The 24,217-nt window shown below is 44.4% G+C and overlaps 1 protein-coding gene across 9 annotated transcripts in view; it reads left to right on the top strand.

Moving 5' to 3' along the window:
• Window positions 1-24,217, top strand: part of MEGF6 (multiple EGF like domains 6) — a 255,268-nt gene that overhangs the window by 149,325 nt on the left and 81,726 nt on the right. Inside the window, exon 1 of one of the 9 annotated variants that reach the window (XM_075120972.1) lies at window positions 13,433-13,821. The exons of the other annotated variants lie outside the window; for them this stretch is intronic. Coding sequence (XP_074977073.1) covers window positions 13,665-13,821 — 157 coding nt within the window. The 5' untranslated portion in view covers window positions 13,433-13,664. Of the gene's footprint in view, window positions 1-13,432; window positions 13,822-24,217 lie in introns of those variants that run through there. 9 annotated transcript variants of the gene reach the window in all.

Genomic DNA, 24,217 nt, shown 5'->3' with positions numbered 1-24,217 from the left:
TTTGTTGTTCAACTGCAGGTCCTAAAGTGTCAGCAGGTTCAGAATCATTGCACAGTTTCTGGCCGTTAGTTTTGTTGTTAGCTGCTGTTGCATTGTAGAATTTGTGCAGGAAGTTTGTCACCATCTTGGAAGGTTTCCTGTGCTTCACAACCCTAAACAGACTGAGATGCAACTTTTTTACTGTCAGGAGAGTGGGCAGCTGTAGGACAGTGACTCAATACAAAATTAAGAACTCTTCCAAACAGCAGTGCATGTGGTATTGTGAACTGAGCATGACTTGCAAGTGGACCTCACAAACTGTTATTTTTAGGTCATTTGTCTAAATGTCACTTCTTATTCATGGAGGAAGCATCTTTGAACTTTTGAAACTCTTCTGAAGACAGGGGCATCAACTGAAATGAAATTGCAAGTTTTCGCTGGATTTTGTGAAACAAATGTAATTCTGCACAAAGGGGGCTCTATTTATTTAATTATCAACTAACATTTTTCTTATGCACATTTAGAGGGGTTCAAATATCTGTCTGGAATACTTTTGGGCATTCAGCCTGTGACTGGGATATGTTAAATTTCCCGTTCTGTTTATTTATCTGACTCTTCCAAAGCCAATGTTACAGCACGGCACAATGATAGAACAGCTGACCTGCTAATCTGCATTGTCAGAATGTCGTAGCTAAACAGATTGGAACGTACACTTCCTCTCAGTGTAGACAAACATATCTGAGTGGTGCCAAACTTCTTCATAGCATAGGTTAGTAGGGAATCAAAGGCCAGAGTGGCAAGTGAACGCTGTAAACCATAATCACCTGGTAGTTTGTGTCTTCTGCTTTGTGCAGTCTTTAAATCCAGGAGAAGCTTCCTCTGTTTCTCCTTTAAATCCCTAGATTATCCTGGAATCCATGTTAGACTAGCCTGATCTTGATTTTGAATTCAGGAATTTAATGCATACCAGTGAAATGCCCCAGTTCATCCACTGATGATGCTAAGCTACAGGAATTTCCCCCTCTCTTTAATATCGTTTGAAATGAATTGTCTGTGGCTCTAGGTCTAGTTGTTATCTGTTTGGGGATGGGGCTAGAATTTGAACGTTTCGTTTGAGCATAATTAGCTCAGTACCTGGAATGGAATGTGGGCAGAAGGCTGCGAGTCTGGATTTAGGGGTTCTAGTCCGGGCTCTGCAACTAACTTACTGTCAGCTTGTGCCTCGGTTTACCTGTTTACACATGTGCCTCAGTTCCCTCATGAATGCACATTGGAAATGACTGTAACACTTGTAAAAGGCTAAAGATTGACAACCCCGAGAACCAGAGTCTGCTGTTTTATTCACAGAAAGCATGCAGTTGGGGTGGTATCAGTACAAGCTGCCCTCACCCAACCTAGTCAAGGTGCTCCCCATCTGACCTGGAAGGAACATCTCTGGGGCAAAAGGGCAGGGGGGGCTTCATTCTCTGTGCCTGCTCAGTCTTTACCCTCTCTGAGACTTCAAGGGTGACAATTTGTTCCTTTTGTACCATTGTTTTGTTTCAAGTGAACACTTAGCTGTGGAGAATGAAGCGTGGGCCATGGCATTGTTTCCAGGAGACTGGAGTAAAGCTGCAAACCATTTGTCCTTCTCCCTGGCTTGTCAGATACCTCCCCACAGGCAGGAATACCCGGAGCAGTTCCCCAAGCTACATCACTGCATGCAAGACAGTGTTGCAGATGTAACTACGACGTGCTGGATATGCAGGGAACCCAAACGGACTTGGGAAAACATGCCAACTGTCCCACCCAAACCGCCACTGAACGGGAGAAGCACCTGCCCAAAGCTGGTGTGTTCCCATAGTTCACAAATGCCAACACCACACTGGGAGATTTGTCAAGAGGAAGTGTTGTGAATGCACTGTCAATAGCACTGACAAACTAGAGGACTCCATCATCCACCTACTTTGTATCAGCAAATTGAGATGCAATATTACCTTCCTGTGCATTCGCGTGCACACATGCGTACACTCGTCTCTCCTTGTAAACTCAAACAGCTGCATTTCTAAACGCTTCCAACTCGTGTTCAAAGTGCAGCTACACAGCTGGCATTTCTGACACCAGAGTCCACACACATTTTTTCCTGTGTGAAGTTACTTTGAAAATAGTGCTCGAAGGTCTCTTCTTGCTGTGTTGGCAGTTTCCACCAGCTAAGACGTGGGCTGTTATATGCTGTCATGGGTCGATGTAGTCCTCTGAGCCTCCTACAGGACCTGTTCACTTCACTGGCCCGCTCTGCTCAGTTGCTCTCCTTAAGTGATGGTTCTACCTAGGAAAACACAACCTTCATTGAACGGAGCTGGACTGAAAGGGTTAAAAATTGTTGGCTTTCCAGTGCTTGCCAATTCCTATTCCTTCAGCTAAGATAGAATCCTATTTTCGACGTCTCCGTCTCAAGGAATATTTCCAAAATACCTCTGAACAACATACTAATCCACAGAGGTCTCCCTGCCAACACTACAGAAAGAGGGATTCTAGATGGACTCCTCCTGAAGGTCGAAACAGCAGACTGGACTTCTACATAGAGTGCTTCCGCCGACGTGCACGAGCTGAAATTGTGGAAAAGCAGCATCACTTGCCCCATAACCTCAGCCATGCGGAACGCAATGCCATCCACAGCCTCAGAAACAACTCTGACATCATAATCAAAAAGGCTGACAAAGGAGGTGCTGTTGTCATCATGAATAGGTCGGAATATGAACAAGAGGCTGCTCGGCAGCTCTCCAACACGAGTTTCTACAAGCCATTACCCTATGATCCCACTGAGAGTTACCAAAAGCAACTACAGCATTTGCTCAAGAAACTTCCTGAAAAAGCACAAGATCAAATCCGCACAGACACACCCCTGGAACCCCGACCTGGGATATTCTATCTACTACCCAAGATCCATAAACCTGGAAATCCTGGGCGCCCCATCATCTCAGGCATTGGCACCCTGACAGCAGGATTGTCTGGCTATGTAGACTCCCTCCTCAGGCCCTACGCTACCAGCACTCCCAGCTACCTTCGAGACACCACTGACTTCCTGAGGAAACTTCAATCCATCGGTGATCTTCCTGAAAACACCATCCTGGCTACTATGGATGTAGAAGCCCTCTACACCAACATTCCACACAAAGATGGACTACAAGCCGTCAAGAACACTATCCCCGATAATGTCACGGCTAACCTGGTGGCTGAACTTTGTGACTTTGTCCTTACCCATAACTATTTCACATTTGGGGACAATGTATACCTTCAGATCAGCGGCACTGCTATGGGTACCCGCATGGCCCCACAGTATGCCAACATTTTTATGGCTGATTTAGAACAACGCTTCCTCAGCTCTCGTCCCCTAAAGCCCCTACTCTACTTGCGCTATATTGATGACATCTTCATCATCTGGACCCATGGAAAAGAAGCTCTTGAGGAATTCCACCACGATTTCAACAATTTCCATCCCACCACCAACCTCAGCCTGGTCCAGTCCACACAAGAGATCCACTTCCTGGACACTACAGTGCTAATAAACAATGGCCACATAAACACCACCCTATACCGGAAACCTACTGACCGCTATTCCTACCTGCATGCCTCCAGCTTTCACCCTGACCACACCACACGATCCATCGTCTACAGCCAAGCTCTGCGATACAACCGCATTTGCTCCAACCCCTCAGACAGAGACAAACACCTACAAGATCTCTGTCAAGCTTTCTTACAACTACAATACCCACCTGCAGAAGTAAAGAAACAGATTGATAGAGCCAGAAGAGTTCCCAGAAGTTACCTACTACAGGACAGGCCTAACAAAGAAAATAACAGAACGCCACTAGCGGTCACCTTCAGCCCCCAACTAAAACCCCTCCAACGCATTATTAAGGATCTACAACCTATCCTAAAGGATGACCCAACACTCTCACAAGTCTTGGGAGACAGGCCAGTCCTTGCCTACAGACAGCCCCGCAATCTGAAGCAAATACTCACCAACAACCACATACCACACAACAGAACCACTAACCCAGGAACTTATCCTTGCAACAAAGCCCGTTGCCAATTGTGCCCACATATCTATTCAGGGGACACCATCACAGGGCCTAATAACATCAGCCACACTATCAGAGGCTCGTTCACCTGCACATCCACCAATGTGATATATGCCATCATGTGCCAGCAATGCCCCTCTGCCATGTACATCGGTCAAACTGGACAGTCTCTACGTAAAAGAATAAATGGACACAAATCAGATGTCAAGAATTATAACATTCATAAACCAGTCGGAGAACACTTCAATCTCTCTGGTCACGCAATCACAGACATGAAGGTCGCTATCTTAAAACAAAAAAACTTCAAATCCAGACTCCAGCGAGAAACTGCTGAATTGGAATTCATTTGCAAATTGGATACTATTAATTTAGGCTTAAATAGAGACTGGGAGTGGCTAAGTCATTATGCAAGGTAGCCTGTTTCTTCTTGTTTTTTCCTACCCCCCCCCCCCAGATGTTCTGGTTTAACTTGGATTTAAACTTGGAGAGTGGTCAGTTTAGATGAGCTATTACCAGCAGGAGAGTGAGTTTGTGTGTGTATGGGGGTGGGGGGGATGTGAGAAAACCTTGATCTATGCAGGAAATAGCCCGACTTGATTATGCAAAGAGTTGTCACTTTGGATGGGCTAGCACCAGCAGGAGAGTGAATTTGTGTGGGGGGTGGAGGGTGAGAAAACCTGGATTTGTGCTGGAAATGGCCCACCTGTTGATCACTTTAGATAAGCTATTACCAGCAGGACAGTGGGGTGGGAGGAGGTATTGTTTCATATTCTCTGTGTGTATATAAAGTCTACTGCAGTTTCCACGGTAAACATCTGATGAAGTGAGCTGTAGCTCACGAAAGCTCATGCTCAAATAAATTCGTTAGTCTCTAAGGTGCCACAAGTACTCCTTTTCTTTTTGCGAATACAGACTAACACGGCTGTTCCTCTGAAACCTGGCAGGTATAGTCTTTGTTTAAAACTAGGGAATAGAATGGAAATCATATACAAAATGGCAGCTGGTTAATTGAAGGTCAAAAGCATTAGCCCAAAAGCATTAATAGGCAAGGCTGCCCCCTGGAAAGGGGAAGAACAGCAGCAGGTGAAAAGGGAAGCTCTGGAGACAGGAGTCCCTGAGCTCCAGTGTACTGAGTGCAAACTTACTGTGCTGATGAAATGCAGCACATGGGGCTGAGCGCACCCAGTGGTGGGACGATAACGGGTTTGTGCTGCAGAAGAATCTGGAGGCTGAAATGTGAACAGGCAGCATGAAAGAGAAGGAAGCAGCGGTTATGGGGAGAGTATCAGATGTGTATAGGGTTTTGCTGTCACTTCCTACTGTATGCACTACAAGCCAAGCTCCCTGTGACATATGGAGATTATTAGCTTTACAGATAAGGCTTGGAAAGGGACCTCCTGACTCAGTGGAGGCCGGTGTGTAGCTAAAGGCCAGTCTGTTGCCAACCCCCTGCTTCCCCAGACCCGGAACTCTCAATCCACTTGCTTAAAATAAACTGAAGGAGTAAGTAACAGCCGTGTTAGTCTGTATCTGCAAAAAGAAATAAACTGAACATCTGGTGAAACAAAAAAGAAAAGTTCCCCTGTACTAGAGAATTGCACAATTCGGTTATTATGGGACTTTTACGCCTTCCTCTAAAGCATCAGGCATTGGTCACTGTTGGAAAAAAGACACTTAGTCTAGATTGACCTCTGGTATTGGAAATCCTATGTTCTTGCTCTCGTAATCTCCCCGTGAAGGCTTATCATGACACACAATGCCATGACGATAACACAGCCGGGGCTGATTATCCGACATCTAGCAGCTAAAAGGCTTAAGGAAGATCCCAAACATGTTGCCTCCAAGCTAGTAAGCTCTGTGTTGGGGGTTCTCAACCTTTTCCTTGCTGAGGCCCTGCTCAACATGGTATAAAAACTCCAGGGCCCAGCAGGGGTGGGGCTTCAGACTGGGTGGGGACAGCACTGCCTTCAGCCCTGCAGAGTTTCAGCCGCGGGGCCCCGTTGCTCTGTGTCCTGCCTGCATGCAGCATGCCTGCTACACTCATGAGTGCAGGCGCAGCTGTTCTCCACTCCTTTAAACATCACACCCAGTATTCTTTGAGTGAACATAGCCAAGGAGCATCTGTGACTTCCACGGTGGATTTCTTCATTGCTTGATAGACCTTACTCCATATATCAGGCATCAATTTCCCTTGTCTGCCCCTTTGCTTCCCTTCCTTTTAGTTAGTACCTCTTGGGTATTTCTGGATTGTTCGCATGCTCCCTGCTTGGCTGCCTCTTCTCCCTTGCACAGTCCCTCAGACTCTCCTTACATGTCATGCCCTCTAGTCTTTATTGTACCTTTTCTTTGGATACTCCAGTTTGTCAAGGTCTTTTTCTCTTTTGTGGCACCCAAAACTGTACTCAGAACTCTCTGTGCTCTTCCTGAGGCTGAGGAATTCAGAAACCTCTCCGGATTTACAAAATACACAGTATTCCAATGTTACATCCTAGAATAATGTTTGCTTATATTGCAAGAACATTCTGCAGGGATTGCATATGAAATTCGCTAACTAATCTCGCCCCCAGGTCTTTTTCTGGACTGCTGCTCTCAAACCAGTCTGCTCTGATTTAGCATTGCTGGTTAGATTGTTTTATCTATTGCCCGCATTTATCCACCTTTCACTTCATGGTATTGGATGCTGCCCAATTTTCGAAACTCACTAGTTCGATCTACAGTTTCTCTGTGTTTACAAGCTGCCTTAATTTGCTATCATCAGTATGGTTGATTAATGAGCCTTTTATTTTACCTCATTTTTAACTTGTCCAGGGAAAAGGGCCAGGTGCAATAGAATTCGAACAAGGAAGGGAAAGGAAAGAAAACTAGTTTTCGCTTTCCACTCGGAACTGTGATTAAGCAGATTAAAAAGAAATTCTTGCAGCGATATGTCTATTCGACTAACCGTCCCAGTGCCAAGAACAGATTTTCTGTTAACAGTCCTAGCTTCCCTGCCTTTCACATTTACTTAGTAGAGATTTACTATCAAGGTAGTTGGTTCTTCAGGGGTTTTAATTCATTTAGCTAGTAAAATATTTATTGCATCACTTATAAGTACTGTGCACATCTGTCTTGTTTATCCCTCTGAACAGTCTGAGCACAGGACTGGGAGTCAAGACCTCCTAACTTGTAATCCTGGCTCTGATTCTGATCCCTTCTAACGAAAGTATATTAACCTCTATATGCCTCATTTTCCTTGTCTATAAAATGGGCCATTAAAGTCCCTCAGATGGGTGTTGTGAGGATTAATTCATCAATGTTTATAAAGCACTTTGCAGGTGAAAAGCATTATATAAATGCTAAGTATTCCAATTAAGGTTGTAGGTGTTTGTTTATCTGTACATTGCATAAGGTGATAAAGATGTAGGCCCAAATCCACAAATGTATTTGGGCTCCTAACTTCCATTGATTGCATCCATGTAAGCTTCTTCCAGTTGTGTTGGACAGTTAGGACTTTAATAGACATTCCAGATGTGTTCATGGAGGTCAGAGGGTGAGTGAAAGGTGTGCTGTAACAAAGCATGCTTCATCACATCAGCAATTTTAACTGACTTTTGTTTGTTCAGACTGTTATAAAAAAATGTCTTTTCTGGAAAGATCATGCTTCTTCCATAGAGTAACTGTCCAAGTTCTTGGTTTAGAATGTTTCTTTTAAACTCAGAATATTAATGACAAGTGTGCAGTTTGTTACAGTGAATGAATATTATGAGGAGCTGAATGATTCATGGAAGGTTAGGTAGCTGCTGACATTTGGAACAGTCTACTCAAGTGACTAGAGTCCACCTTCCTTTGGAAAGTATGCGGTGATCACATTAGGCTGTTGTTTTCCTCCTGGGTTGGACTCTTTCAGTGTTGCATATTCATCACGGAGTGATATTCATTACAGTCTAAACCACAAATTTTAATTTGGAATTTTGCTATGGCCAAATAATACCACTAAAAGGAGCTGCTATTTTCCACCACTCGTATGAACACCATGTTACGAAACATTCCAGAAAGCTAATTGTGTTTTATGAGTTGGTCTCTGGAAAATCCAATAAACTATGCTTACCCCTCTATTTTTTAAATTTAGATTCTATCTTCCAGAGCACAGGAATTGATAACATTATTACTTTCTTAGGGTAATTGGTGTGGCTTGAATGCAGTGCCTTAATTTAGAAATATTTCATCGGATTAATAAAAAGAAAGACCCAGTAAAGTTTCTTTACCTTAGTGGTTGCTAGAGAAACACCATGCCTTAGCCACACACTCTGCTCTCTTGTTCTCAGTTCGGGTCACAGGAGGACCGAAAGCTTTGGAGACACCAAATATAGGGTGTTCTCCCATAGCTTTTGCTCTCTAGGACAGTCTGTGTAGGGCAAAGAACCAAAATATGGAACTCTCTTTTTTTTAATGGATGGCGAATGTCTCCCCAACCTTTTCATACCATGTTTTCAGTCGCAGGGTTTGAGAGCTGTTGCTCAGGTGTCACTTGCAGAATGGGAGAGCCATCAGTTGGTTAGCTAAGTATCAGTCCCATGGGAGGAGGAAGAAGATGTTGATTTTATGTCATTCCTGCGGGGGGATAAGGCAATGATTCTGGTGTCAGATGGCAGGAGGCTTCACCACTCATTGGTGACAGGGTTGGAGGGATCCTGGTTGGGAGTCAGATGGGAAAGGGAGGGTTCTTCATTTGATGTCAGTCATGGGCTGGGAGGCTTTGTACTTCATCACTAAAGATTGCAGTCCACGTTGCCTTGGAGCTCTGTTTTCTGGGATCTGTTACATTGTAATGTGTAGTGGTGGTAAATTCAGCTGGGTAATAGGTGAGTGGTATGTCGGTATCCTTTGGCTTGTGTACTTTTCTTGCTGTTTAATCTTTGGGATTATGTAGTCTTAAAGCAAGAGTTAAAACCCTGCAATGTCATGCTGGCCTTTTAAGGCCACTCTGAGAGGATTTGTGGCTGTACCAGTTAGGGTGCAGCAGACATCTTGGCAGGGGTTAGGAGTCTCAGCCACCCGTTCTAATCCACTTTAAATAAAATGTGGTTTGAGAACTGTCTGCTGGCCTGCAGGGAATGAGCTGGCCATGCAAGTCCAAACTACACCCCAAAACAAATGAATCACTCGCTATTGGCATTAACGGGCACCCTCCATGTCAGTGTGAGCAGAGAGGCCAAGAAAAGAAGCATGGTTTTGTGGTTAATTATCTGGCGTGGTACTCAGGAGATGGGGGTCTTCGTTTCTGGTTTCCCATGTAACCTTGTGTTGGTCACTTCACTACCTCAGTCCCTGAGTTCCCCACTACTAAAACGTGAATAGTAATAATGCACTACCTCGGTGTGAGGGTAAATCACATTTGCCAGGTGCTGAGGTGCCGTGGCAGTGAGTGCCATGGAAAAGCCTGCAAATAACTGAAAAGATTTAATGGGTCACGGAGACTGAACTCTTCTCTCACTAACTGTTCCCTCCAGGTATGTGCTGAGGCACATTTGGGCAGGGGGCGGGAGGGGGGGAGTGCGGGTAGGGATTGGAAGCTTGCTCTGTGGCTGACTGTGTTGTACCTATTCTGCAGTTAAATAAATAGTGGTACCTTTCACCAGCACGAGATTGACTTAAAACTATAACAGAATAGTAATAACAGATCAATTCAGCCATCTCTTGGAAAAGAGAATCCTGCCTGTCAACATGTGGTGTGTTCGTTACGGCAATTAAGGATCACATAAGGACATTCAGATGTACATTCAGATATACAGCTTCCACTGGCACCAGTGGGATACCAGAGGACAGTGTAAAGCTCTAAGGAATTACCTTAATGTCAAAGTCTTGCTGTATTCCTTTTCATGAACAAAAAGAAGAATACAGTTAAAAGGGTTTTGCTGGGGCTGTAATTGTTGGCTCAGGTGCCTGTGGGTGTAGTTTCTGGGCTTCTTTTAGCATTGTGCATGGACAGCAGACCAATGAAATACATAATGAACTAATGCAAGCTCATTTTCTTTTTAATATTAATAGAATGTTTGTTTGTATTAGCTTTGATCATCTTTTTTCTTCGTGATCTTTATTCAGAAGCAATCAATGCAAACATTTGGAAAAAATGGTTTTGTTTGCTGTAAAATAAAAAAATCTGTGAAGAGATTAGCACAGATTCCTAGGATTCCAGAAATGAATTGCAAGTATTATTAATGCTTTTTAAGCATTCTAGGAGAGATTATATTTGTATTATTTCATTAGCAAGACTGTATAATGTGGGAACAGTTTGCAATTTTTTCATTCTTCAGCTGGCATCTAGATTCAAAAGATAGGTTCGTGCAGAACTAACCTTTATTTGTTTTTAAGAGAACGTAGTGTTCTCTCTCCCACATGCACACATGCAGACATTTACATATCCACACAAGGTACACGCAACTCATAATGCACACAGCCACACATGCACAACACATGCTGATCATAGCACACAGATTGATAGACATGGCCTCTCACAAAGCACATACACACAGGCTCCTACCACACACATGCCCGTGTGAGCATGTGTACAGACATACCCGTGTACCAGTCCAAGGCAAGACTCAGTTAATCAATGTCTGCATACAGCCCTTTCCAGTAATGCCCAAGGATGCCTTTTGCACCAGGAGTAGCTTCGAATGACAAATGGCTCATGGTGTGGTACTCTGTATACAGGGTAGTGCACAATATGTTAGCGTTTGTTCAAACAAGCATCTTTGTGCTTTCTCCCATGCTGCCTCTCGTGCCTGGGAGGAGCTACCTGTAAATACCCTCAAAGCTACCTGATGATCCTCCTTCAAATCGCTCCTTAAAACACTCCTTTGAGTGAGGCCTGTACAAACCTTAAGAATGGTTAGGTTGCCAATCATGTTGACCAATCTTGTCTCGTTCGTTACTTATACTCCCATCAGGCTGTCTGTATCCATCTGTTATCTCTTGTTTTATATTTAGATTGTAAGCTCTTGGGGCAGGGGCAGGGGCACTTGTTTGTGCTGCGTTTGTACAGCACCCTATCCCAGTGAGATTCTGTTCCATGACTAAGGCTCCTAGGTGTAGAGTAAAATAAATAATCATTTGTGAGAGTCATTTTTTCAATAAGCATTCAGAATGATGTCGTGATCTCCAGCCCCTAATATGACTGGTCTATATAATGCACTGTTCACAGGAGTGATGGAGCGTAAGCTAGCAAAGCCAAAACTCATGTTTGCCAGTCATGTGACAGACTTGGGACAGTTTGTGTAACCCTTGGGTACAGCACAGATAGTGGCAATTTCAACTTCTCAACTCCCCCAACCATGTGCTTCATCCCATAGCTGGAGGAACGGCCTCTAGAGGTAAGAGTAAAGTCTGTATTACCTATTTAACTGCTGACCTCTCTGCTCAGACAAGAGAACCAAATAGTGTCTGTCATGATCTAGAGGTGCTTAGGAGCTGGTCTGAGACCACCAGTTCATTTCATACTGGTGATGGAACAGTTGTAAGATAGTAATTTTTGATTGCTGGTGACCTATATTAATGGACAAATTTTGAGTATTGCAGACACAATTGTCCATTTGTGTGCCCAAGCTATGTGTGCAAATATGGTATCAGGATTACAAATGCCATTACAGTAGTTGTACACACAGAGATGATAATTTGAATTAACTGACCCATTGCATGAGCATTTACCATATTTACATGCATAGTTATATATTTGCCTGCAAAAGTGATGTGCACCAAAACACAAGCAATTGCTTTTGAAAAACTCTGTCTGTCCCAGAATCTTAATTCTCTTAGCCATTAAAATACTTTTCAATCTTAATTTTATGCAAAGTTTCATTTGTAACATTATCCAGTACTGAACAGTGTATAATTGTGTTTCTTGCTCACACAGGCAGCACTGTGTGGTTCTTTATTTTCCATTTGAAAAACAGGAAATATATTCCTGGGCATCAGTCAGGAATAGAGCTGGCCAAGTAACTTGTAAGGAATTGTTTATTTAACTCACTAATTTTTACCTCGCTGGGAATTGTCTGCAAGCAGATTGTAATTTTTTCAAATATATTCATTATTCCAAATTATTTGCTGAATGCTTGCCTCGAATAATGAGGTTTATAGCTTGTTTGCAAGCAGTCTGTTTGAATAACAAGTTAACCCAAAATGTTTTGATTTGACACTTAATATGTTTCTGTTTCCTAACTGGATGTGTTATATTTCTTAGCATCAGTTTTCTGGTGGAATATTTGTGGATACAAATTCAGAATTCACTTCCTGCAAATATTCTGCAATTTTCCTTTTCTTTCAGTGAATGTTTCTGCTGGGAAACAGCTAACATAAAGAAGCAAAGACAATTAAAGTGAATTCATTAACATTTTTGAACCACTGATGGCAGACTATTATTTTGCAGTATTCACACAGTTCTAGTCATGAACCTACTGTCTATTAAGAAAAGCCCGGACAATATATGAAGATGATCATCGTAATCGGTACATCTAAATTATGACACCGAATTTTGCACATGGTTCCCAAATTCCTGCTTTAGGTGTACAGATGCATGATGTCAGCTGAAGTGCTGTTAACACCAGTCTCTAGAACGGGACACTAGAGAACTGGAGAAAAGACACCTGGGTAAAGAGTCCCCATCTCTGGAGTTTAGTCCCTCCCACTTTCTGCCAAGAACAGAGTTCAGTGCAATGTGCAGGACTCCTGTTTTTGGCCAGCATTTGCTTGAATTTGGGCTAGGACTATGGGGTTGGGCTGGTAGATAGAGGCAGCTGTTACCTAGTCTCGTTGATGTTTCATTTTAACGTACGCTGTGCTGTAAAGCCACAGCAACAGGGACATAATTATATAGTAATTGATGGCCTCTTTTTAGGCATCCAAACGAACTCATGTTGTTCTGTTTTGTCAGGGTTTTTGCTCCTAGAAGAGACACCGCTCTTCTTGTTCCACAGTGTGGTGAGTGTCTCAGGATATTTTGCTCTACCGTCACCAGTAGTGTCTAGGCGGGACTTTCCAAAATGTGGTGTTGATTTAAAGCCCATCCCCCCCCTACGCATTTCCCCCCAGCTCTCATATTTTCTTTTTTTTGCTAACATGACCAATTATAGAACTCTGGCTTGGCCCAAACCCAGCTCCGGAGCTGCTAGCCAGGAATTTTTGGTTTCTTTCAGTTTGTGTGGTTTTTGGAGGAATGTGATGTCACGCACAAATTCTGGCTCAGCACAGAAGAAGAAAAAGCAGAGCAGGGGAGGGAGGAAAGTGAATGAATGTAAGGGCGGAGACACTTCTGCTGGGTTTGGCCTTTACCTGCAGGGGGCGGGTCGAAAGTTGAGAACATAAAAGGGAAGGGGTGTGGGAGGGCTCCTAAGAAAGCTTGGTCCCAAACTACATCTGTTGTTAGGAAGCAGTAGCTGTTATTACCATGGCACATTGTGCATCTGTGAGTCTTTGCAGGGCAGCTTGGCTCTGTGTGCAGTTTGCCCTGTAGGTGACAGACATGTTCTGGGGTGGTTTTATTTGAATTTAAGGGTTTTTCTACCATTTTGTAGCTTAACATTATTTTCTCTTTAATTTGCTCTGGAATCCTGTTTTGTGGCTTTTTATTCTTGTTGGCTTTTCACCATGGGAGAGGAACCGAGGCTTTTTTGGATGGTGCTCTGGTGCATTAGCCTTTTTAGTGGCATCCCAGGTGCCGCTGGTGTTCACTACCGCTATCTCTGGAGAAGCTGTCACCCCTGTTATATGGGGCGTGCAGGGTATGGAGTTGAGATGAGGCCAGGTATGTATCCCTGCTATATTCACAGCTACAGGGATGCTCTTGACAGGCTCACTTTTGAACAATGAACCGATATGAGGTGAAAATGTTTTTTCTTTATTGATAGCTTGGAGACAGGTAACTGTAGTATAAGGAGTGACTGCCATCCTGACAACTACTGAAATCACACATCAGTGAGCTGATTGCCCATCTGATTGTGTGTTGGTGTAAATTTTAAGCGTTATAGACATATTCCTGCTTGAATGGATTTATTATTCTGAAAGTCATTCTTGGCAGAGAGGCTTACTTTATGGAATTTCATTTACTTCAATTGCTATAAAGTTATGTAGCTGCTGTGCAACAAGCATGTTAAAATAAATTAGTATTTTGTTATGGGTTGTGCTGATCTTGGGTTTTGCAAATCACTCAGGGCAGCAAATGAAATGGTTAAATGCTGGCTTTCTGACTGATAGATTGATCAAGCATGTCTGGGTTGTCTGACCAGTGCATGATGAGAACATATACAGTTGTGTGGCTCTGTGTTGTTCAGTGTCATTACGTGTAATGGGAAACGCTCTTAGTATTCATTTTTCTAGCAGTAATTAGAGACAAGAAGTAAGGAGCATAGCTCCTATTTGCACACATGTGAGTGCTGAGAGGACAGCCACAGACTGGAAAGCACAGCAGACAACATCTCTGAATTTAAGGGTCCAGACTTATTAGTGTCTTTGTTAAAAACAAATTCCTAACCTCTTTGTCTTGAGCCTGCTGCTGTGTGGATATTTCCTGGCACAGCCAAGCAGTTGCAATTAAGAGTCACACCACATCTTATGTGGTTATAAACATTAAGAACATTCTGCTGCTGTAATGTAACATTTTGTCATCTGTTCTGCTGATCTGAATTCTGCAAGTGCTAAAATAGGAGTGACAGCTGGTGTTGGGCACAGATCCAGATGTGCACAAAAGCTAATTACTAGCCCCCGCCTGTTTCCATCCCCTGGACTAACAAGAAATTCTGCCCTGACATCGGTGCCAGTGAGAGGTACACATTCTGACACCAGGGCTGAATTTGACTAGTCACTTGGCTGAGATAATTAAGAAATGATTGTGTTCTTCAAAAATTCTCCACTGGACACTAATCAGAAATGGCCTCATGCCTGTTGGTTTCTGTGTACTGGTTCTAATTGTGAAATGATTGGGCAGCAGCTAGAGAACTCTTGCTTCCCATGCCGGGGTGACTGGATTTGTGCAGGGATTTGTTGTGTACACTCCTGCACATGTGTCTCCCTGGCTGTATGTTCAGCTGACTTACTGGGCGATAAAGGTTGAGACTGTCTGAAAATTCAGGAAATGACGGCGAATATGTGGAGTCCACAGTCCACCAAAAGCTTGTAACCATTGACATTTGTGAGTCATATAAATAGCAAAGAATGCAATATCTCTGCACAAGCTAAAACCTATGGCCACAAGCTGCTGTTTGTGGAGGTGATACTAGCGGGTTTACTAGATGCCACACACCTTTGGAAATTGGGTGTGTTACTCTTTCTATTTATAGACCAGCTGTTTGTTTTCAGACTCACATCATTTGGAGTGTCCATCAGTTTATCAGCTTCCACAAGTTCAAATTCTCCCTTCAAAAGATAAAGGTTATGTCTGCGGCACCTGAGGTCAAGTTTCACACCCAAATCCAAGGCTCCAGCATAACGGGGATTCACGGGAAGCTTAAAAACCCAATAAAAAATTGGCTTACCTGCTTCTTTCTTTTTTATTATATCACTTACCTGATTCTGATCCCACTTACACCAGTTTCACAAACAAGTCACCCTATGGCTTTGGAGCTACTCTGATTTACATTGGTGTGAGATCTGAATCTGGCCCAGTATCTCTGATGGTCTTCCACAATAGAGCTGCTGCTCCTGTGGTTCAGGAAGGTAGTTCAAAGCTGGCAGTCAAGATACCAAGCAGCTCTCAAACCCTGTCCCTTTGGCTACTGTTCCCCAGATGAAGACTTCCACAGCTGCAGAAGAAGCCTCATTCATACAACAACGTAACAACAAACCAATTGAAAGATGGTAATCTACGTAACCGTAAATCCCTCTTGTGCGGCTCTTTTTTTTGTCTTTCAGGCAAAAGGAGGATCAGAGAGCCAGACATATTCTCTTTTAGGACAGAATTTAGCCGGTAAGACAAATATTTTTTTCTTTGAAGAGATTATGTCTGGCACCCTTTTGTAGTAGGGAAATAACCAAGAGAAAAGATTTACAAGAAGAGGGAAAGAAGAGAAGTAGTGAATAGAAAATAAAAATCTCTCTCCCTGAGCTCCTTCTAAAGAAAAGTGAATTATTGGCCTACTCCAGCATGAAGTATTCAAATAGTATGTCTGACGAAGTGGTGAGTTTAATACTGGTGAAGGTGTGAAGACTAGATCACTCAAGAATATTGCAGATTTTTGTTGGCAGGGATGAGGCTTTTTCTGCCTAAGAGATGACCCTGGATCTGGGAAAGGAGCTAGATTTCTGAACTGTAATCCTCCAAGATGCATTGGTTAAACCATCCAGTGCTGCTGCTTTCTTCCTACATCAGCACAGGTGATGTTTGGGCCTAGTTTTGAATGTGTTTGGACTCATTTATGAAGACCCTGTGAAATCAGATCATTTCGGCTCAATTTGTTTTTGAGTTTGGGGACCTAAAATGGAAATAAAATCTCAAAAGGTGCGAACTGAACCAGATGATGTAAAGGAAGGTTCACACGAAGTACAAACACCAAATGTCTCACCCATCTTCCGTGTACCGACCTGTCCAATGGACGTCCTAATCTGTGTGATATTGACCCCTTTGGGAGATGCAAGGCTGGCTTAATACGTGCAAAGGACCTTGAGATTGTTGGATGAAAGGCACTATAGCAGGGCCAAGTGTTCCTGTTAGGGAGTTACTGCAGCTCCAGGAGAGCACTAGAATTAGAAGTACAATCAAATCCAGTCCTCCCACATGGTAGGGCAGAGCATGTGGTCAGTAGTCCATTGATAATGGTATGTTTGATACAGTACCATGGTAGTTTTCTTTGGTGATCCTGCTTCACTGACTGCACTTCTTCCTTTTGGTCCATAGACCAGAGCATGGGTCGTGGGTCTGTCTTTTGTCTCTTTGATCTCTATATTTTTTGCAGCCACATGCATTGGTTAAACTTGGGCTACACTGACCTTTTTGCCTGCTTCAGTGCTAGGATTCCATGCAATGCACATCTCCATAAACATATCAAACTGTTGTCATTCAGCTAGAGAAGGGCAGCAAGCCAGCATTTCAATATAGTACATGCCTATGGCTGGCACCTTAATATATTAGAGTAGGTGAGGGGGAAGCGTTTTGCTGTGTGAGTGTAGTACATATCTTTTCAAATCTCAGTGTGTTGTGAACAGAAGAATGGCCATACTAGGTCAGACCAAAGGTCCATCTAGCCCAGTGTCCTGTCTTCCGACAGCGGCCAATGCCAGGTGCCCCCAAGGGAATGAACAGAACAGGTGATCACCAAGTGATCCATCCCGTCGCCCATTCCCAGCTTCTGGCAAATGTATTCTGTAATGCTTCTGTAATGTATTCCGTGACACAGGCTCTACACTGAGTTACTTCTATGTAAAGTGTTAGTGAAGGGTTATGCCTTCCAGTGCCAAAGGCTCCCTCTGAGATCCTTTCATTACTAGATAAAATAGATTAGTTGTAGTATCTATTCTTACGTTAATATCCAATGTGTTTTCTTTTGGGGACCTATGCTGTGATCTTGCGGAGGGATAGACTTGACATAAATGCATGTAACACAGACATAAAAGCAATACAATACATAACACCGTTGATTGTTTTTGTTTATACCATTTGATCTCAATGAGACTGTGAGTTCCTTGGGGCAATGTCCTGCTTTTCCACCAGTTTGTAATGCTGTGTGTATTACTGTCATTTATACGGTGTCAGGAGTGTACATGGCCCGTTACAGGCCAGTTCCGTGCATAAACGTGCTGTACGGTCAAAATGGCACAGAGCACAGTGAGGTATGATAATCATCAGTCCCTTGATTAGACTGAAATGTGAGCAAGGGAAGAGCTGGGCTGACTCTCCCAACTGCGCTGCTTTGAGGCAAAACAAAGGTGAGTTAAGGACACAGCAAGTGACTTGACTCTGAATTTGGGAGCCTCTTTTGGTTTAAATAATTCCATTTTGCACTTCTGTTTAATCAGATTAAATATTGTGAAATCGCAATAGCGAGTGTGGCTGTTTTCTTGCAGGCTGGGGATAGAGATTGAAGAGCAGTTTTGACCTCTTAGTCACGTGAATAGTTTGGGCTTCAATGTGACCCCATCTGTGGTGGTTTTATTGCTTCCGCTGAAAAGTAAAATGCCCTCTCATCATTTCCCCGGGGGCTGAGACTGCTTGCTTGCTCGCTCGCTCATCTCGATGGATCTGCCAGTTTTGTTGGTGTTTCTCCCTGGGCCTGGAGCCAAATTAAAGGAGGAGGGTTATGAAGAGGAAAAATAAGATCCTGTTCCAAAAGCGAGCCTGCCTGGGGCTGTATTGTGTGGAATGCTGGTGGCTGGGCATCTCCTGTTGGCTACTGTTGTGGTTTTGGTTTATTATTTGTATTACCTTAATAGTGCCTAGAAGCTCTAGTCATGGACCAAGAGCCTATTGTGCTAGGTGTTGTACAAACACAGAACAAAAAGACGGTCTCTACCCCTAAGAGCTTACGGTCACATTTGAAGACAAGAGTCCAGGCAGTGTCAGACAGAGGAGCACGAGGAAACAGTGAGACGATAATGATCAGTATGGTGCACAGATTTCTGGAAAGCACGTAGGGCCCCATTCTACAGCCCTTACTCCTGTGCATAATCTCATTGGCTACAACAGATCTACTCACGTGAGTAAAGACCAGGCCCATGCAGGATGGGATTAGCTCCCTGCAAGAGCTTGAGAACAATGGTTCTTACAACATGGTTGTAATACCACTGATTTCTCCTCTGTAACCAGCATGCTTCTGAACGCCTCTCAAGTTATTGCATCCCTTTGTACCCGAGGATAGCAGTACCTGTGTAAAAAGAAAAGGAGTACTAGTGGCACCTTAGAGACTAACCAATTGATTTGAGCATAAGCTTTCGTGAGCTACAGCTCACTCGGATGCATTCAGTGGAAAATACAGTGGGGAGATTTATATACACACAGAACATGAAAAAATGGGTGTTATCATACACATTGTAAGGAGAGTGATCACTTAAGATGAGCCATTACCAGCATGAGGAGGAGCAGGGGGTGGGGAGGGGGGCCGAAATAAACATGGGGAAATAGTTTTACTTTGTGTAATGACCCATCCACTCCCAGTCTCTATTCAAGCCTAAGTTAATTGTATCCAGTTTGCAAATTAATTCCAATTCAGCAGTCTCTCGTTGGAGTCTGTTTTTGAAGTCTTCTTGTTGTAATATTGCGACCTTTAGGTCTGTAATCGAGTGACCAGAGAGATTGAAGTGTTCTCCAACTGGTTTATGAATGTTATAATTCTTGACATCTGATTTGTGTCCATTTATTCTTTTACATAGAGACTGTCCAGTTTGCCCAATGTACATGGCAGAGGGCCATTGCTGGCACATGATGGCATATATCACATTGGTAGATGTGCAGGTGAACGAGCCTCTGATAGTGTGGCTGATGTGATTAGGCCCTATGATGGTGTCCCCTGAATAGATATGTGGGCACAGTTGGCAATGGGCTTTGTTGCAAGGATAGGTTCCTGGGTTAGTGGTTCTGTTGTGTGGTGTGTGGTTGCTGGTGAGTATTTGCTTCAGGTTGGGGGGCTGTCTATAGGACTGGCCTGTCTTCCAAGATTTGTGAGAGCGATGGGTTGTCCTTCAGGATAGGTTGTAGATCCTTGATGATGCGTTGGAGATGTTTTAGTTGGGGGCTGAAGGTGATGGCCAGTGGCGTTCTGTTATTATCTTTGTTGGGCCTGTCCTGTAGTAGGTGACTTCTGGGTACTCTTCTGGCTCTGTCAATTTGTTTCTTCACTTCAGCAGGTGGGTATTGTAGTTGTGTAAGGGGCTTCGAGAACCTTGGGTGAAAGGTGCCCCAGAAGTGGAAAGCATTGTTTCATTTTAATATGCTCATCAAGAGCACCACCTATCGGACAGGTGTGGTGAAGGAGATCACCCAGCACAGGCAGGATAGAGATCATCTGGGCTGGTGGGCGATTCTAAAGCAGGGTTGTCCAACCAGTGGCCTTCAAGGGCCTCCGTATTAAGAAGAAAATGTGTATTTGATTACAAATTGGAAGTGTTGCCCCTGAGCAACACCCTGCAGAGGGTAAACGGAACTGCCTGCATCAGTCCCATTGCTGCCTCCCACAGCTTCCCCTCGCCTCCCCTGTGGCTCCAGGAACTGCTCTGCAGCTGGGGCCTTTAGAGCAGCCGCTGTCTCTTGCCAATAGCCGCTGTCTCTTGTTCAGCAGCTCCCCCACCGGTCGCTTCTTGCATTGCAGGGCAGGGAGGGGAGAGTAACTCCGGCTGCTCCACTTCTTGCTTCCCTGCTGGACTTCAGGAGCCTCCCAGGACGGGAGCTTAGCTGGCCCTGCCTGAACCTGGGGCAGTGCTAGCGAAGGACGAGGCCCCTCTGCCACCCAGTGCAGCCGGGAGAAATGGAAGGGAGAAGCTGACAGCTGGTTACAGCTCCCTGATGCTCTCCCCCAGACCCAGCCCAAGTGCAGCCACTTCTCTATGCTATGTGCCCTAAGGCTGGGGGGACTCCACACCCTCTGGGAGAATCCTGGGCAGGGGCCTTGCAAGTGGTTACCCCTCCATTTGCCCCACCTCAGGCAAGTGGGACGGATGATCTGCCCCAACGTATTAATTGGGATCCCTTGATCTTTCTTAATCAACATCTTCAGGCCCTCAGGCTGTAATGGGTGGACACTGCAGCTTGACACTGAAAGCCTAAGACTGTCCAGGCACATGCCATCGGCACCTTCCCCTTTCCCCTCATTGCTTGTGTGTCGTCTTGGTGACCAAAGCACCGGAGAGAGCAGCAAAGTATGGTTTGGTATTCTTAACCAGGAAGAAGATGGAAAACCTGAGAGTGACGGGGGCCAAATGGGGAGGGGGGTAAGCAGAGGGGAGCTCCTGCAGAGAGGAGACAGAAAGGAGATGAAAAACCTGCTGCCCCCGGGTGATTCTCTCACTGTTGGAACCTGCTGTTGCTGTGTTTTTCCTGGACTTTATCACAATGGATGCGGGGCATGACAGAGCCCTAACAGCTCCAGATTGCCCAGTGGGTGGGAGGGGAACAGAAGGAGAAAAAAGTGACCACAGACCAATTATTTTTTCTTCCAATGTCTCCAGGTCCCATTCTGTGCCACTGATTTCCAAGGGGAATCTGCACAGTGGGACAACCGATCCAGGTCAGTATGCATATTTTCACTGCTCCCCGAACTGTTAGCAGTCTGTCTGATTCTGCAACTTGTTGCTTTGCTGATTCCACCGCCTTTCAGCCTCAGGATTTCCTATAATTGCTGTAATCAACTTTAACCAACTGGTACTGAAAAGATAAAGTAGCCCAATCCCACATGCACTCCTCTTTAGAGATTTTAATTAACCTTTCCTCCTGCATCCCTGCTCTGTAATCCAGGCTAATTGCCACAGAGATTAAAACCTGGCACTGGATGTTTAGTCAAATACAGCAAACCGCAAAAGCATATCTAGTGCCTGTGCTTACAGCTGGGATTCATCTTCTCCTCTCACTCCTTCTCCTCAGCCTTTCATAGGAGAGAAGCTGCCTCTGTGCAGACTGTTCAGTAATTTGCAATCTGCTGCTGCCCTCTCTCCAGTAAAACTCTCTGATAGGGAATTCTTGTTAGAGAAACATTTTGGTTTAAATCAAACAGGAAATGGCTCTCAGTCAGGGTAATGCGATGAATCACCAACATCTTCTCACGTCCTCCATTACTTCAGCTATTGTCTTGTGTTTTGTCTTGCCTGTGTTGGATTATAACCTCTTTGGGTTACAAACCGTATTTGAAGATACGTTTTGGAAAGTGTGGTATGTACAAACAGCTGTCTATACCAGTAAAGGATTAACAGTTAATCAGAGAATTTTACATAGTTCGGGGAGAGTGCTCAGTGAACCAGCTACGCAAACCATCGCTGCTTGAACTAAAGGATCGTTCCTTTTAACTGACACTAGCATGATGCTTATTCCTAGACCATTCTGTGGATGGCACGACATTCCCAAATACTTGTAGGTCTTCCTTCCCACACTGAGACCTCCACTCAAGGGAGCCAAACGTGAACAGGCAGATCTCAGACACATTGACTCATTGGAGAACTGCAGCTCCCAAAGGCTGTGTACATATTGACAAAGAAATGTAGGCTCTCGGGCATGCTAAACAAGTGGGCAGTTGCTTGACACAAACCATATTGACCCGATCCCTTTAGTAATACAGTGAGCTGCCTTGACAGCGCTTAAAGAGCCTGCTAACATTTCTTACAGGGCAGGTTGCAGGAATGTATGTAGTGTTGTAGCAGTGCTGGTCCCAGGGTATTAGAGAGACAGGTTGGGTGAGGGAATATCTTTTATTGGACTAGCGTCTGTTGGTGAGAGAGAGAGAGAGAGAGAGAGAAGCTTTCGAGCCACACACAGCTCTTCTTTAGCTTGTCTCTCTTACAGCAGAAGTTGGTCCAATAAAAGATATTCCCTCACCCACCTTGTCTCTCTATAGGGGTACCAGGGCTCATTGGGTAAAATTGTTGCAATAAGGGAAGTAGAACACCAAGGGCCTGATCCTTCATTCCAGCCCAACTCAGCACAGGGAGGGAGAGCAAGGTAGATTTAAGACACTTTTATGCTGGTGAGGATAAGGGTTGGAAGGGGGGTGGTTTGGTACTAGCCCTGAGATTATTGGAGCTTGCACCCGGATGTCTATGGCCCCTTGCAGCCAGGGGTCACAGTGCCATTCTGACCGTACCCCCTATGCTTGGGGGTGGGAGTGACATGGTGTAGGGCCTCTAGGTGAGCTCTGTACCACCCAGGGATTTCCTGTGCACCTGTTAACTCCCCGGGGGCTGGTTCTTCAGGGTTCATGGTTCTGGTGGAGCAGCACCAATAGCCTGTCGCAGAACAAAGAGTCTGGCCCCATGGCGTTTTTCCCTTCAATCCCTGTTGCCACTGGAGCTTATCATCGAAGTTCCTTGTGTATGTGAGAAAGCGAGAGGATGTTCAATTCCGTGCTGGTGGCAGGCGCTGGATGGACAGCCTGGGGGCTGAGAACTGCCGTTTGCCCACAGAGCGGGAATGACATGGCCAACTTCAGGACAAGATGCCCCAACATGGCATCACCCTGCACCTGGCAGGACCACCTGTGGGTACGTAGATTAGATCAGTATCCAAAACCACTCAGTCTTTGGTTCCGCTCTTAAGAGTGCTAGTGAGGGTGAGAGTTTAGTACCCATTGTGACAGTCGTTTTTATTTTGAGAACACTTGTCCATTAGCAGCTGGACCAAGAGCCACCAAATTTGACTGTTGGTGTGTTAATTGTTTTTCCTCCTTCAGCTCGTCCCCTGTATGTCGACGTGTTACTGCAGTGAAGTAATCTCACTCCTTTTGTGACATCTCAGTCCCCAAAATGCAGTGTCACGGGCAGAAGCTGGGCTCGAAAGGAAGGGAAACTCCCATAAATAACTCATAATTAACAGTGATGATAAAGATGCACACAGAAAACCAGAAGTAAACGAACCTTCTTTCAACCAGATCCTCTCTTTTCTCAGCCTTGTCTTCATCAGTGAGAGCTTATTCCACCTTAATGGTTTTCTGAGACTCTACAGTTTTTCCCTTTTGCCTCGAACCAGGGAAAGTGTTCAAGTGTCCTCTAGATTTTCACTGGAGGTGGATAAGACGCTTCAAGTTTCTGAACCGTGCCAGCTGGGTCTGTACTGAAGCTGGTGACTGCAGAATGTTTCTTTACTTTGCTAGTTTCCTCTCTGCTAGTTGGACAGTGGCCTTCAAGCTAAGCACTAAAATAATGGGTCAGATGGAGAAAATTTTCTTATAATTAATAATTAATAACCGATTAATTAATAATTAATAATTAATTAATAATTCCAGCCTGTGCTCATATTGCCCCTGGACCACATGAGCAGGAATGTGTTTGCCAGATCCCTCTCCTTCCAGCCATTGTAGCCAGTGGAAACAGGCACAAATAACAGGTTGGCAGCTGTTGGATTTTCTGTAGATTTTTCTGTGTAATTTATATTTAATTCATTTTGGGGATCAGGGAGTTTCTCCCTTTCCCCCTCATTCTCCATGCAAAGGACTTGATCTTCTGGCCAAAGAGTTATGGCTTTGCCTTCTATGGAGCTCATCAGCACAGCTTCTACATCAGAAGGTCACTTTGACATC

Source organism: Caretta caretta, chromosome 18 (assembly GCF_965140235.1).
Source record: "Caretta caretta isolate rCarCar2 chromosome 18, rCarCar1.hap1, whole genome shotgun sequence".
Taxonomy (NCBI): Eukaryota; Metazoa; Chordata; order Testudines; family Cheloniidae; genus Caretta; species Caretta caretta.
This window is presented reverse-complemented; position numbering and strand designations above follow the sequence as displayed.